The following is a 14,011-nucleotide window of genomic DNA, read 5'->3' as shown; positions in this document are numbered from 1 at the left end:
AGTTTGGGAGTATTCCCTCCTCTTCTATTTTTCGGAAAACTTTAAGGAGAATTGGTATTATGTCTTCTCTGTATGTCTCATAAAATTCCAAGCTAAATTTGTCTGGTCCGGGGATTTTGTTCTTTGGTAGTTTTTTGATTACCATTTCAATTTCTTTGCTTATAATTGGTTTGTTTAACTTTTGTGTTTCTTCCTTGGTTTGTCTTGGAAGGTTGTATTTTTCTAGGAAGTTGTCCATTTCTTCTAGGTTTTCCAGCTTGTTAGCAATAGGTTTTCATAGTAGTCTTTAATAATTCTTTGTATTTCTGTGGAGTCTGTCGTGATTTTTCCATTCTCATTTCTGATTCTGATGTGTATTGATTCTCTTTTTCTCTTAAGAAATTTGGCCAGAGGCTTATCTATTTTGTTTATTTTCTCAAAAAACCAGCTTTTGTTTTCATTGGTTTTTTTCTACTGTTTTATTCTTCTCAATTTTGTTTATTTCTTATCTGATCTTTATTATGTCCCTCCTTCTACTGACTTTAGACCTCATTTGTTCTTCTTTTTCCAGTTTCGACAATTGTGATGTTAGACTATTCATTTGGGATTGTTCTTTCTTCTTTAAGTGTGCCTGGATCGCTATATACTTTCCTCATAGGTCTACTTTTGCTGTGCCCCACAGAAGTTGCGGCTTTGTGGTGTTGTTGTCATTTGTTTCCATATATTCCTTGATCTCTATTTTAATTTGTTCGTTGATCCATTGATTATTTAGGAGCATGTTGTTAAGCCTCCATGTGTTGTGAGACTTTTTCTTTTCTTTGTAGAATTTATTTCTAGTTTTATACCTTTGTGGTCTGAAAAGTTGGTTGGTAGAATTTCAGTCTTTTGGAATTTACTGAGGCCCTTTTTGTGAGCTAGTATGTGATCTGTTCTGGAGAATGTTCCATGTGCACTTGAGAAGAATGTGTATCCTGTTGGTATTGGATTTAGAGTTCTATATATGTCGATTAGGTCCTTCTGTTCTAGTGTGTTGTTCAGTGCCTCCGTGTCCTTACTTATTTTCTGCCTGGTGGATCTATCCTTTAGGGTGAGTGGTGTTTTGAAATCTCCTAAAATGAATGCATTGCAGTCTATTTCCCCCTTTAGTTCTGTTAGTATTTGTTTCACATATGCTCTTGCTCCTGTGTGGGGTGCATATATATTTAGAATGGTTATATCCTCTTGTTGGACTGAGCCGTTGATAATTATGTAATGTCCTTCTTTATCTCTTGTTACTTTCTTTGTTTTGAAGTCTTATTTTGTCTGATACTAGTTCTGCAACTCCTGCTTTCTTCTCTCGGTTGTTTGCCTGAAATATGTTTTTCCATTCCTTGACTTTTAGTCTGTGCATGTCTTTGGGTTTGAGGTGAGTTTCTTGTAAGCACCATATAGGTGGTTCTTGCTTTTTTATCCATTCTATTACTCTGTGCCTTTTGATTGGTGCATTAAGTCTATTTACATTTAGGGTGACTATTGAAAGATATCTACTTATTGCCATTGCAGGCTCCAGATTCGTGGTTACCAAAGGTTCAAGGTTAGCCTCTTTAGTATCTTACTGCCTAACTTAGCTTGCTTATTAAGCTGTTATATACACTGTCTGGAGATTCTTCTTCTCTCCGTTCTTATTTCTTCTCCTCCATTATTTATATGTTGGTTGTTTTATTCTGTGCTCTTTCGTGTTTCCTTTAACTGCTTTTAGTGGGTAGCTGAGTTTATTTTCTTTCCTTTAGTTAGTATTTGGTAGGTCTGCTTTTTTTGCTGTGATTTTATTTTCTCTGTTGACATCTGTTTATTCTTAGGAGTGCTCCCGTCTAGAACAGTCCCTCTAAAATACCCTGTAGAGGTGGTTTGTGGGAGGCATATTCCCTCAACTTTTGCTTGTCTGGGAATTGTTTAATCCCTCCTTCGTATTTAAATGATAATTGTGCTGGATACAGTATCCTTGATTCAAGGCCCTTCTGTTTCATTGCATGAAATATATCATGCCATTCTCTTCTGGCCTGTAAGGTTTCTGTTGAGAAGTCTGATGATATCCTGATGGGTTTTCCTTTGTAGGTGACCTTTTTTCTCTCTCTGGCTGCCTTTAATACTCTGTCCTTGTCTTTGATCTTTGCCATTTTAATTAGTATGTGTCTTGGTGTTGTCCTTGGGTCCTTTCTTTTGGGATTTCTGTGTTTTCTGTGTTCTGTTTGATTATTTCCTCCCCTGTTTGGGGAAGTTTTCAGCAATTATTTCTTCAAAGACACTTTATATCCCTTCTTCTCTGTCTGTCTTCTTCTGGTACCCCTATAGTACAGATACTGTTCCTTTTGGATTAGTCACACAGTTCTCTTAATATTGTTTCATTCCTGGAGATCCTTTTATCTCTCTCTGTGTCAGCTTCTATGTCTTCCTGTTCTCTGGTTTCTGTTCCATCAATGGCCTCTTGCATTTCATCCATTCTGCTTATAAATCCTTCCAGAGTTTGTTTCACTTCTGTAATCTCCTTCTGGACAGCTGTAATCTCCCTCCAGACATCTGTAATCTCCCTCTGAACTTCATTCCTTAGGTCTTGTATATTTCTCTGCATCACCATTAGCATGTTTATTATTTTTATTTTGAATTCATTTTCAGGAAGACTGGTTAGGTCTGTCTACTTCTCAGATGTTGTCTCTGTTATCTTGGTCTGCCTGAAATTTTCCCTTTTCATGGTGATAGAGATAGTTTGCAGAGCTGGCACGAGTGATGGCTGGAAGAACTTCCCTTCTTGTTGGTTTGTGGCCTTCCTCTCCTGGGCAAACAGCGACCTCTAGTGGCTTGTACTGGGCAGCTGTGCACAGACATGGCTTCTGATTCTTGCCCGGCTGCTATGGAGTTTATTTTTGCTGTTGTAGTGGGCGTGGCGTGCCTCGGGCTGCTGCTCCAATATGGTGGAGTCGCGTTGGAGGGGAAATGGCCAGGAGCTATTTATCTCCATGAGGGGCCTCAGTGCTCCCTGCTGCCCAGTGGTTTAGAGTGCCCAGAGTTCCCCAGTTTCCCTGCCTCTGGACAAAGTGTCCCAGGATGCTTCCGTCCGGCAGTGGGGTCCCTGTCCCTTTAAGACTTCCAAAAAGCACTCATTTTTCTTTGTCCCCAGGGTAGAAGCCGCGGGGGCTCGCTCACAGGTCTTAATGTCTGTTTCCCTAGTATCTAGGACCTGATGCATGCGCTGTGTCTGCGCTTTGGTGCGGATGGCTAGGGCTGGCTATTTAGCAGTCCTGGGCTCCCTCTCCCTCTCTGCTCCGACTCCTCTCCTCCTGCCCGGAGCTGGGGGAAGGGGCACTCGGGTCCCGTTGGGCCGGAGCTTGTATCTTACCCCCTTTGCGAGGCGCTGGGTTCTCGCAGGTGTAGATGTGGTCTGGATGTTGTCCTGTGTCTTCTGGTCTCTCTTTTAGGAAGAGTTGTCTTTGTTGTATTTTCAAAAATATATGTGCTTTTGGGAGGAGATTTCCACTGCTCTAGTCATGCCGCCATTTTGGCTCCACCACCTATCCTTTTCTTATTTTTATCCTTGACTATGCTGCATTATCCTCATGTGTTCTAATCTATTTATTTGCTGTTACCATATTATCATATTTCAGTATTACTGATACACCTACTCTGCAGCGTACTGTACAGAAACAATATTGAAATTGTCTCCCTTTTTTCAGGTATGTTTGTAATTTTACTTTTATGCCTGTAATTTTTGTCCATTGGTCCCATCTGTTCTTTTTTTCTCTTCTCCTGTATTCTTTTGGATTAATTGAGTATATTTTGGTATCCTAGTCTGTCCTGTTTTATTCATAGCTAAACTTCTTTTTGTTCTTCTTTTTAAAAAATACTTGATTTATGATTTGCAGTCTACATATTTATTTTACAGTCTACCATCAAATAGTACCAAGCTACTTCATGTATAATGGAAGATTCTTAAAGCAGTTTACTTTTGGCTGTGTTTGTTCCTAATTTTATCTGTACATATTACAGATATGTAAACCTTACAGATATTACAGATATTACAGAACTGTAAACCTTACAATACATTGATCACTTTTGTTTTAGATGGTCAATGATCTTTTTATGAAGTTAATGAAAAAAAGGGACGTCTATATTTAGCCACATAATTCCCATTTCCAACATTCTTCATTTCTCTGTATAGATCTGAATTTCCATTTGATGTAAATTCCTTTCAGGCTTCACAACTTCCTGCAAGAAATGTAGAGATCTGCTAGTGACATGTTTCCTCAGCTTTTGTTTATCTGATAATGTCTTTTCTTTGACTTTAGATTTTAAGGATGTACTATTTTAGCCTAATTTTTGTTTTCTTGCAGCACTGTTGTTCTAATGTCACGTGGCTCGAATTGTTTCAGATGAGAAGCCAGTAGTGATTCTGTTACTTGCCTACATGTAATGTGTTCTTGTATTCTCTGACTTGACTTAAGATCGTATTTTATTACTGATTTCCAGAAACTTTGGTGTGGTGTTTTTTGTTTTTACCTTATTTGGGGTTTGTTGAGCTTTTTAGATCTGTGGGTTCATGGATTTTTATCAAATTTGTATATGTTTTTGTCTCTTTCTGCTTTTTTTCTGGGTCTCCAATTACATGTATATTTTAAACCTCTTGATATTGTTATATAGATGCCTAAGATCTGGGTCTTTTTTTTCCCCAGTCTGTGTTTGTTTCTGTGCTTCGTTTTAACAGTTGGTCTGTCTTCTATTTTACTGATCTTTTCTTCAGTGTTACCCATTTCTTTATAAGCTCATTCAGTGTACTTTTTCATTTCAGATATTTTTTTTTAGTTCTACAAGTTTGATTGTTTCTTTTTTATGTCTTCCATTTTTTTCTGAATAATTTTTTGTTCTTAAAACTGATGAGAATATTTACAATACCTTTTTTTGCAACCTTGTCTGCTAATTCTATCATTTTATTTATTTCTGGGACTGTTTTTAGTGAATCCTTCTTATTTGTTTCACTCCCTTATTTCTGTGTCTGTGGATCCAGTTTTTTTTCTTTTATTTGAACTATCTAAGTGTTACAGAAAATTTTCAAGAATGGTCACAACCAAGTTTTTTCCTTACCATTTGAGAGTAAGTTAGTGTTATATGCTCCATAATACTGAATACTTTAGTGTGTATGTCTCTACAAAAAAAGTACATCCTCTCATTTAACCACAATGCAGCCATCAAATAGAAAAGAACATTATATTACCATTCAAGTTTTGTCACTTGTCCCAGTGATGGTCTTTATGACAAAATGATCCAGTCCAGAATAATTTTTGTTTGTCATATCTCTTAAGTCTTCAGTTGGGAACGATTCCTTAGTCCTTACTTTACTTCTGTGACCTTTACATTTTTGAAGATTACAGGTCAGTTTTTATGTCAAATATCCCTCTAATTTGGATTTGTCTGATATATTTCATCATGATTAGAGTCCGGTTTCCCATTTCAGATACATTCTCAGATATAGATTTCAGGTACATTGTCATTGCATCCTCTCAGGTAACACTTGATTTTAATCTGTCCCATTGCTGCTAACATCAACTTTGATTAAGGTGGTAGCTGCCAGGCTTCTTCACTATAAAATTACTTTTTTCCTCTGTGTAGTTCATATTACTTTTTGGGTACTTACTTTGAGACTGTATAAATATCTTGTTCCTTAACCAATGTTTCATTTATTTATTTTCATTTATGTCTCTGTGGGCTCATGAATTCTTGTGCTATTCAGCAGGTCATCATTCCTTACTATCACTGTTTTTGTTAATGCCTCTGTTGTACCAGTTTGGCCAACAGGCACTCTTTAAAGCTGGCTCTTACTGTGCTTGTGCCACGTTTCCATCACTCTGAACACTTTCTTACTATCTGGCGCAATAAGATTTCCAGACTCTTTTTGTACTTTGCCTGCCCCAGCTTTGGAATATTCCAATTTTCCAAGAGGCCCTGGGAGCTTTGAGTGGAGATTTTGAAGCCAAGTCCTTAGAATTTGGAAGCCTGCTTCTGGGCGGTAGGTGTGCTTTTTGCTGTTGGGATATTGCTGTTGTCAGGTTCTCCCAATGAACAGATCTCAGGAATGTATACATTGTACATACATACATAAGTACATATATATGCACACACATTTGTAACTGTATTCCTAAATGTAATGAACAATTTGAATTTCCATTGATAACACCAATTTCAGGTCAGCAGAATTGTTCTCATTTTCTTCCTTTCCTAAATATGTTACATATTTATAACCTCTCCAATAGTGAGAAACCTGGCTACTGTTATTGTTAATATTTACTTATTTGATCAGTGCTTCCGAATATAGTCCCCCTTTGCTGCCTCTTCCCTTTTTCTCTCAGGACAAATGTGCTTATCACCCCACTCGGGCTCCTTTCCTGTCAGGGTGATGCCCCCCTCTATCTCATTGCCACCACTCTGCACTTTTTGCAGCACCCTCCTCCCCTCACTGACTGACACCTGTGCTGGGCTACTGTTCTCGAAGGGTACCCTGTGACTCTGGGTACCAGGCTGCCCCTCACATGGGCACTCTCCTCATCCTGCTGTGTCCCTCCATATTGCCCTTCCTTGACATTGTTCCTACCGTACACCTGCTACTTCCCACCCCTACATGAAGATACCTGTCTTATCCCACTGGGGCTGCAATATTCTATCCTGGGCTGCCTCCTCTTGTGGACACTCTTCTCAGCCTATACTGCTCCAGTCCTCCCTTCACCTTCATGTGGGAACTCTCCAAACTGTACCCCTGGAAATCCTTGTGGGAATGGCCCTCTCAGCCTACTCAGACTGAGACACCTCATGCCAAGCCACCCTCTTTGGGGAAGTTCTCCTTGCCCTTCTTATCTCTGACAGTTCATGCTAGGTGGCTGCCTGCACTACCCCACTAAGCTAACGTTCTCTCCTTCATCTGTCTACTGCTCCCTTCACCCATAGCTCTAAAACTCTACACTACCTGTTCCTTGCCTTTGTGGGGTTACCCTTCATACCCTGTACCTAGATAACCCCTAACATGTTGCCTTGAACATTCCTTTTTTGATGATAAACTCCATATACTTCGAGAAATTTCCTTTCCATATTCTGTTATACCTGTCTGTTTCCTTTATGGTAACTTCTTGTTTTCTCTTCTGGTTTATTAGTTCCCTCATTGTCTAAGTGGGTGCTAAGATTACCTCAAGCTTTCTTTAGAACTCTGGAATTACTCTGCCTTTATCTACCTCAGAACAATCCACATCCCTGGGATCAACATCACTGCCTTTTTCTCCCTTCCACTAGTAGCCGTGCATACTAGTTACTGAAGTAGCTGTTGAAAGCCTGAGAAAATACTAGTCTATACTAATAGTACAGTATAATAGTGTAATGATACTAATAGTATAAGATGGAATGATTCATCCATTCTAAGTGATCTATACAGTTGTGATCTCATTGCTGTTCAGAATGATTCCTTGATTCTTTTACCTGGAAGAAATATTCATTTTATTTTTACTTCTTTTTATGGCATTCTCTCTATAGTTGTGATTTTTTCTCACCGTATTTTATTTTTTTAAGAACATGCTTAATTTCTCCTATTAAACCATGAACTCATTATAGACACTTAATATTTGTTGAATGAAAAAAATGAATGAATTGTTGCCTTTTTATGTCAGCAAAGAGGTTAAGATGCTAGGTGTTTACTTGTGATCTTATCTGCCTTTACTTTTGTGTGCATCCTTAATTTACTCACAAGTGGAAAGTGCTCACAGTAAGTGCATTTCTTTGAAATTTTACCTAGCTGAAATAATATAAAGTGCTTAAAACAGTTCATGGAACATAGTAAATAGTCAATACATGTTAGCATTTATGTTTCTTATTACAGAAAATTTTTAATTTTGGTCATTTTGTGGTGAACTATTTTTGAGATATATATTTCTGAAACTTGCCACACTAAATATATTGAGCATCCTCCTTTTTTTCTTAATGAGTTAAATCATCATGAACATCAAAAATAGTAGTAAGTCACATTTTAATTATTCTATACCTCTCATTCTCTCTCACTTTCACATCCTGCTACTCACAGCAAGTTTTTGATTTTTTTCTTTTCAACTAGTTGCTGTAAGTATCTTCTCATTTCCATCCCATTGTTTTACCTTAGTCCTATGCCTTATCATTTCTCAACCTTTCTTATTTTAAGAATTTTAAGAATTTCATAACTGGTCTCATAAGTTCCTCCACATCATACTTTATATTATGGCTAGAATCATCTTTCCATAATACCCCTATTATCAGTCAATGTCCCTAAGAACCTTCCCATTGCTTATCAGATAAAAATCTAATAATTTTTTATGTGTGTGCCCCCTGCCTCCCACTTTTAGTAGCCTTACTGATTGCCCTCTTCTTCCCATACCCTATGGTCCACCTGCACTAATTCTTTCATCACTGCTATTCAAGTTTTTTAGTCTTGTATTTAATGAAAAGTCAATGAACTCTTGAGTAAAGACCTTCAGAGCTCTTCTACAATTTAAGTACATATATTAACATCTATTTTGGCTCACCAGAGACCATTTTTCCTGGGTCTTAATTTATTTCACATTTTTGAGGATTCACAGTAAATCAACTGAAGACTCACCTGAAATGGTATTTTCTCTAGGAGCATCCTTGACCCTAGGCAGTTCCTTTTCAGTGTTTCACTATACCTAGTATGCCTCTATCTGAGTATGTGGTAGTTATCATTGTAATATATGGTGTCGTAACTGAAGCTAAATTTCACCCATACCAATCTGTGGCATTAGCTAGCATTCTGCTTGGGTTTGCCCACATGCATCAATCAAAGTCACGTTTGTTTGTTTTTTTAATTAATATAAATTGTTTAGGAAATATCAAGCCAGTCTAGTTATATCTCCTAGCCTGTGTAGACTCATGATTCACATGGGATATAACATGAATCTTTTTCAAAATAAGGTATCTGTGTGTGTGCATCTGTACACGAAGAAACACACAGACACACACACATCCATTGCATTTGGAGATAATGTGGGGAAGGCTGTCAATAGAAGCCAGATGCTGGGAAGAACAGTGAGTACAGTGAAGGAAACTCCCACAGCTGAGAAAGACATTTGGCTTTTTCTAGGACAAACTTTGTACAGTATCTAAAGGGAATAGTTGTGGTTCTCAGGATGGTATCATCATTGTCATCACTAACTTCTCATGACTTCTTGTGAGGTGATGACCTATCATGAGAAAACAACTCTTTCATTTTTTTGTACAATACAGGATATTTTAGGTATTTAAGAAAGAAAAAATATTAAAGTTCAAAATGCCAAATATCGAAAAGAAAATGTACATCTTTCAATCAGTGATATGCGGTATATCACTGAGAGACCAGCTACTTACAGGGACTCTCCTCTTGATGGCCAGTTAGTGAAAATTGGTAAAATTTTATTTCTAGTAGTCCACACCTTTCATCCTTGGTATCTGTTCTAAAATATCTGGACACAAGAAGGGAGAAGAGATTTTCCATCAACTGGCTAGAAAGTACTCAGTGGCAGATATCTGAAGGGAGATTCAGACAGAGGCTGAATGAATACATGTTGGAGGGTGACACAATGTGACACTGACTGAGGGTTATCAGTGTTGGTGGTCCTGAGACTTTGTTCTATGGGAGTTACCTCTGGCTAGGATAGTGGCTTGATAAGAGCATATGTTGGCCCTTTGGACCCATATTGCCAATATCTAAATGGGCAAGTCACATGAAAGCAGAGAGCTTGAGAGCAACATTTATGACAGAAACACTCAGGGACTATATGATAATATCATGGATTACATGATTCCTATTGCATTTTCAGGAATTATGATGAAGTCAGATGAAGAACAGCTCTGGGTTCTTGCTTCTTGTCAGAGAGAGCTTTGGATCTAGTGAACTTAGATACAAACTGACAAGTAAACCTACTCAGAATTAGGCACTGGTTAAGCCTGGGGGTGCATGGATGTTGCCCCTTTGTTGGTTCTTCCTTATAAGACTATTCTTTCTTCACTGCCTAGCACCATGCCTCATTTATAGTCAAAATGTGGATTGATGGGTAGACAGATGATGAACAAGATGTTAAACTATGGTGTTTGCCCATGGCCTTTCCTTTGAATTGTGTAGTGTTTGGAACATAGAATGGCTTTAATTTTTGAGGCATAAATAACACCCAATGAAAATAAGCATGCTGAAGGAACTAATCGAATTAAAAGCAGATTTTTCTGCTTTTTTTTCCTCTTTTCTTTTACATATATATTTTCTTTTTCATTGAATGACATACATGTGGCTGTATTTATAGAGACATTTAACAGTTGTTTTCTTTTCATGCAGGGGCCTGAATTAATGAATAAATATGTTGGTGAATCTGAAAGAGCAGTTAGAGAGGTAAGATTATGCATAGGAGAACCTTCTATCTCCTTTGTCCTTCTATATGGTTTCCATTCTGCTTGGGGTTACAGATTTTGAAACTTTCCAAATCCAGATTCTAATGATGTATTTTTCTTCAGGAAAATACAATTTTATTACTGAAAAATACAATTTTGGCCATCAAGAGTACTTTTTATACATCATAATATTACCATCCGTTAGTTTTACCAACTAAAGATTTTTTGAACAACTACCAGCATTTCGTTAAAAAAGAAAAAGAAAAGGATATGTCTATACTTAAAAGAATGCATGAGCTCAGAATGAGAGTTAAATCCTTTAACCAGGTAGTCCTGTAAGTAGAATAAACTTAGTACATGACAATGTCCCTGTGCTCCCCCTTATTTGACTTACTGTACCTTTGCCTGGTGATTTAGACAGTGCATCCCCCTCTTCTGAGTTGTAAAGCCAGTGCCTGATAGGCCATTCTTTCATTTTGTGGAAGCTACACAACTGGTAAATTCTTGCAAAATCAAGGCACCAGAGTCCATTAACTACAGCAATTTGATCACAGGTCTTGACTTTGCTAAGCAGAGGTTGGCCTGCCTCACACAGGCACCCATATCTTCATGTGAGGACAGAAAGGACAAGAGCACAGAGACAGCAACGGAATGGATGGTCTCCATTTGTGAAATACCTGGGTACCGACCAAAAGTATTAGAGATTGGAATAGTTTTTCATCTGAGAAAAAAATTTCAACTTACTTTGTGTCCTATTTTTTTCCTTTAAAATGTAGATGATGGTAATCATATAAAACATTAACTGGTAATGACAGCACCATTACCGATTAAATATGAAAAAGTCATGTTTATGAATATTTACATTTTGGTAACTGTTTTCTGTTTTATGATCATGATACTTGTGATCAGAAAATGTGTGCCTAGGCTTACAGATAACCTATGTTTGGATTTCTTTCTACCTACGCTGACTTTTTTTTTTTCATTGTTTCTTTGATGCTTTAATTATTATTTTACTTTTATTTATTTATTTATTATTTTGGTATCATTAATCTACAATTACATGAGGAACATTATGTTTACTAGGTTCCCCCCCTCACCGATTCCCCCCACAACCCCCATTACAGTCCCTCTGCTGACTTTTTCTAGCCTGCTTCCACGTATTATTGCCCCCATGGCTGTTTGACCGATCTCTGATGTTGGTAGTCTAATTGACTTCTTGTCTAACCAGCCAACTGTTCTGACCAACTTCCAAGTTTTTGCCATTTCTCTAGTCCTGGTGTTAACATTCAACTGTTGCTTTCCCATACAGTCTTCAGAGAAATGTGCAAGGTATTTTGTTTTTGGGTTTATGGGTATTTTATATGCTAAGAGATGGCTGATTTACACATTTATGGTTTTTCTTTTAAACATGTGTTTGATAGTTAATAATACCTATCATTTATTGAGCTTTGACTGTGTTCTAGGCATTGTGTTAAATGTTTTGCCTTCTTTTTTCTTCCTTTAGTTCTTAAAATATGTCATCTGAGGCAGGCACTTATCAGTATCTCCGTTTTATAGACGAGGAAATTGAAGTTTAGAGTAGGAAAGTTTCCTGTGGAAGGTCACACAACTACTAAGTGGTGGACCTGGGATTTTAACTGAGGTTGATTGCTTAACCAGATTGCCTCCAACATACCTCTATGAATATGTGTGTTTGTGTCTTGTCTCTGTTCGCAAGTAAGCTCTGTGGAAGAAAATACTCTTGCATCCATTGTGAAGTGTGTCTACATCTTTATAGGTCATATACAAAGTGATTGGGCTGGTTGACTTGGACTTAATGAATTTAGTTCTAAATATAGTTCTTAATCTAAAACCAACTCTAGAGTTTTCTGGAGTTTGCTGATCTTTAGCTAATGTGCCACTCTTTCTACCAGATCTTCCGAAAAGCAAGAACAGTGGCTCCTTCCATTATTTTCTTTGATGAACTTGATGCCTTAGCAGTTGAAAGGGGCAGGTAAGAAATATTAATAAGACTTCTATTAAATTTTAGCAATAACAGTGTAGAGTAAATAGCATTTCTGTTACTGATTTTATTAATATGTTAGGCCTAAGAAAACATTTTTCACTTCTTATACTCATTAAATTATTTGTTATCACTTTATAGTACTTTCATATACAGGTTTTTTTTTTCTTTTAAACACTGATATCCACTTGGGGCATTTGAGTTAATTTTTATAGTTTATTATCTATAAAGATCCCTAGCACTGTCTATCAAAATTTGAGTTGTTATAAGCATATGATTAAAACTGTAAACAAAGCTTAATTAAGCATAATTATATGATACAGTTAGAAACCAATTATAATAAAGTATTATTACATGATTTTAGTATTCTCTGGACTAAATTATGTTTCCTAAAATATAATTGGTTAAAATAGAATAAAAGTTAGTATTAATAGCTTTGTTTCTGAATTTCAGACTATAAAAAGGATTATTTATAATACCGTTTCAAACAGGTGTGTGTGTGTGTTACTGTGTGTGTGTGTATAAAAAAGTACATCTCAGAACTGTTTGTAAGTATGAATTTAATAAGTCAAATTTTTCTCTGTAAGTTTAGAAGGCCTTTAAGGAATGTGTACTGTAAATACTTCATACTGAAGAAGGTTAATTTGGGTATTTTGGGTGTACCTTCCTGTTGTATATATTGGTTATAAAAGCTCTGTTGATGGTAATTACAGTGATGGAAGAAGGCACCTTATAAATCCCCAGTATAAATTCAGTAAGAGGCATTGCTGTTCTCTTATTTCTTGGGTAAAGCTGCTTCATCAGATGAGAATTTGAACTGTCATTAGGAAACCTGTTAGAAGGTAGGCTGCCCAGCTCTTCACCTCACCCATTGGTGCAGTGTCCTGTAAATACCTACAGTCTTTTCATTTTATGAGTTAAAATACTTGAGCCCCTTTATTATTTCTGAGGTGAGATAGCATAAAAGGTTATAAATAGTTCAAGTTCACCTTAACTACAGGAGACGAAATAGAAGCCAGAGAAGTTTGCTATAGTATGATCTGCCACATTTATGTGACATCAAAGACATCTGTTTTGGAGCCTAAAAAGGAGCAGGGTGGGGAACATTGTTAAATATGAACCAGATAGGAGGTAGAATATGTAGCAGAGTTCTCATAAAATGCTTTTGAAATAAAATGGTGTCAGAAACCAGACAAGCCACTTGGTAGAAATAATCATGTTTTTGCAGGCAATTTGGCTCAGTAGGAATTTGTAAATGTATTAGAGAGGCTAATGATTTGCAGCCCCTAGATATCATTTCCTGTTATACTCTTCCTCCTATTGGGTATTGTGTACCTCCCTCCCTCAGTGGCTTGTTCAAATCAAGTACAAGTAAATTCTATGCTGTTTCTTTGGTATGGAAAAATTTTGGTCGAGTTGGCATTCCAGAAAACAAAGATAAAGCTGATGAGCAAGTGTAACAGTTATAGTCCAAAGTGGAGAGTTTGTTGTACTTTTGTTGCACTAAGTCTTATATAGTTTGTTTTTCATAGCCAGAAGAATCTGGGAATGTATTGTATTTTCTGTTCCTTTTTCTCCCTAATTGTGTGATGGGCCAGCATTGCCTAGAAGTGATTG

General features: G+C 37.0%; 1 protein-coding gene across 11 annotated transcripts in view; it reads left to right on the top strand.

The window, feature by feature from the left end:
- The window catches only part of AFG2A (AFG2 AAA ATPase homolog A), a 402,837-nt gene that overhangs the window by 121,085 nt on the left and 267,741 nt on the right, over nucleotides 1–14,011 (top strand). For all 11 annotated transcript variants that reach the window (XM_073237069.1, XM_036997940.2, XM_073237064.1 and 8 more), the window contains 2 exons: nucleotides 10,340–10,393; nucleotides 12,306–12,385. In XM_073237069.1, coding sequence (XP_073093170.1) covers nucleotides 10,340–10,393; nucleotides 12,306–12,385 — 134 coding nt within the window. The remainder of the gene's footprint in view (nucleotides 1–10,339; nucleotides 10,394–12,305; nucleotides 12,386–14,011) is intronic.

This window comes from Manis javanica, chromosome 5 (assembly GCF_040802235.1).
Source record: "Manis javanica isolate MJ-LG chromosome 5, MJ_LKY, whole genome shotgun sequence".
Lineage (NCBI taxonomy): Eukaryota > Metazoa > Chordata > Mammalia > Pholidota > Manidae > Manis > Manis javanica.
This window is presented reverse-complemented; position numbering and strand designations above follow the sequence as displayed.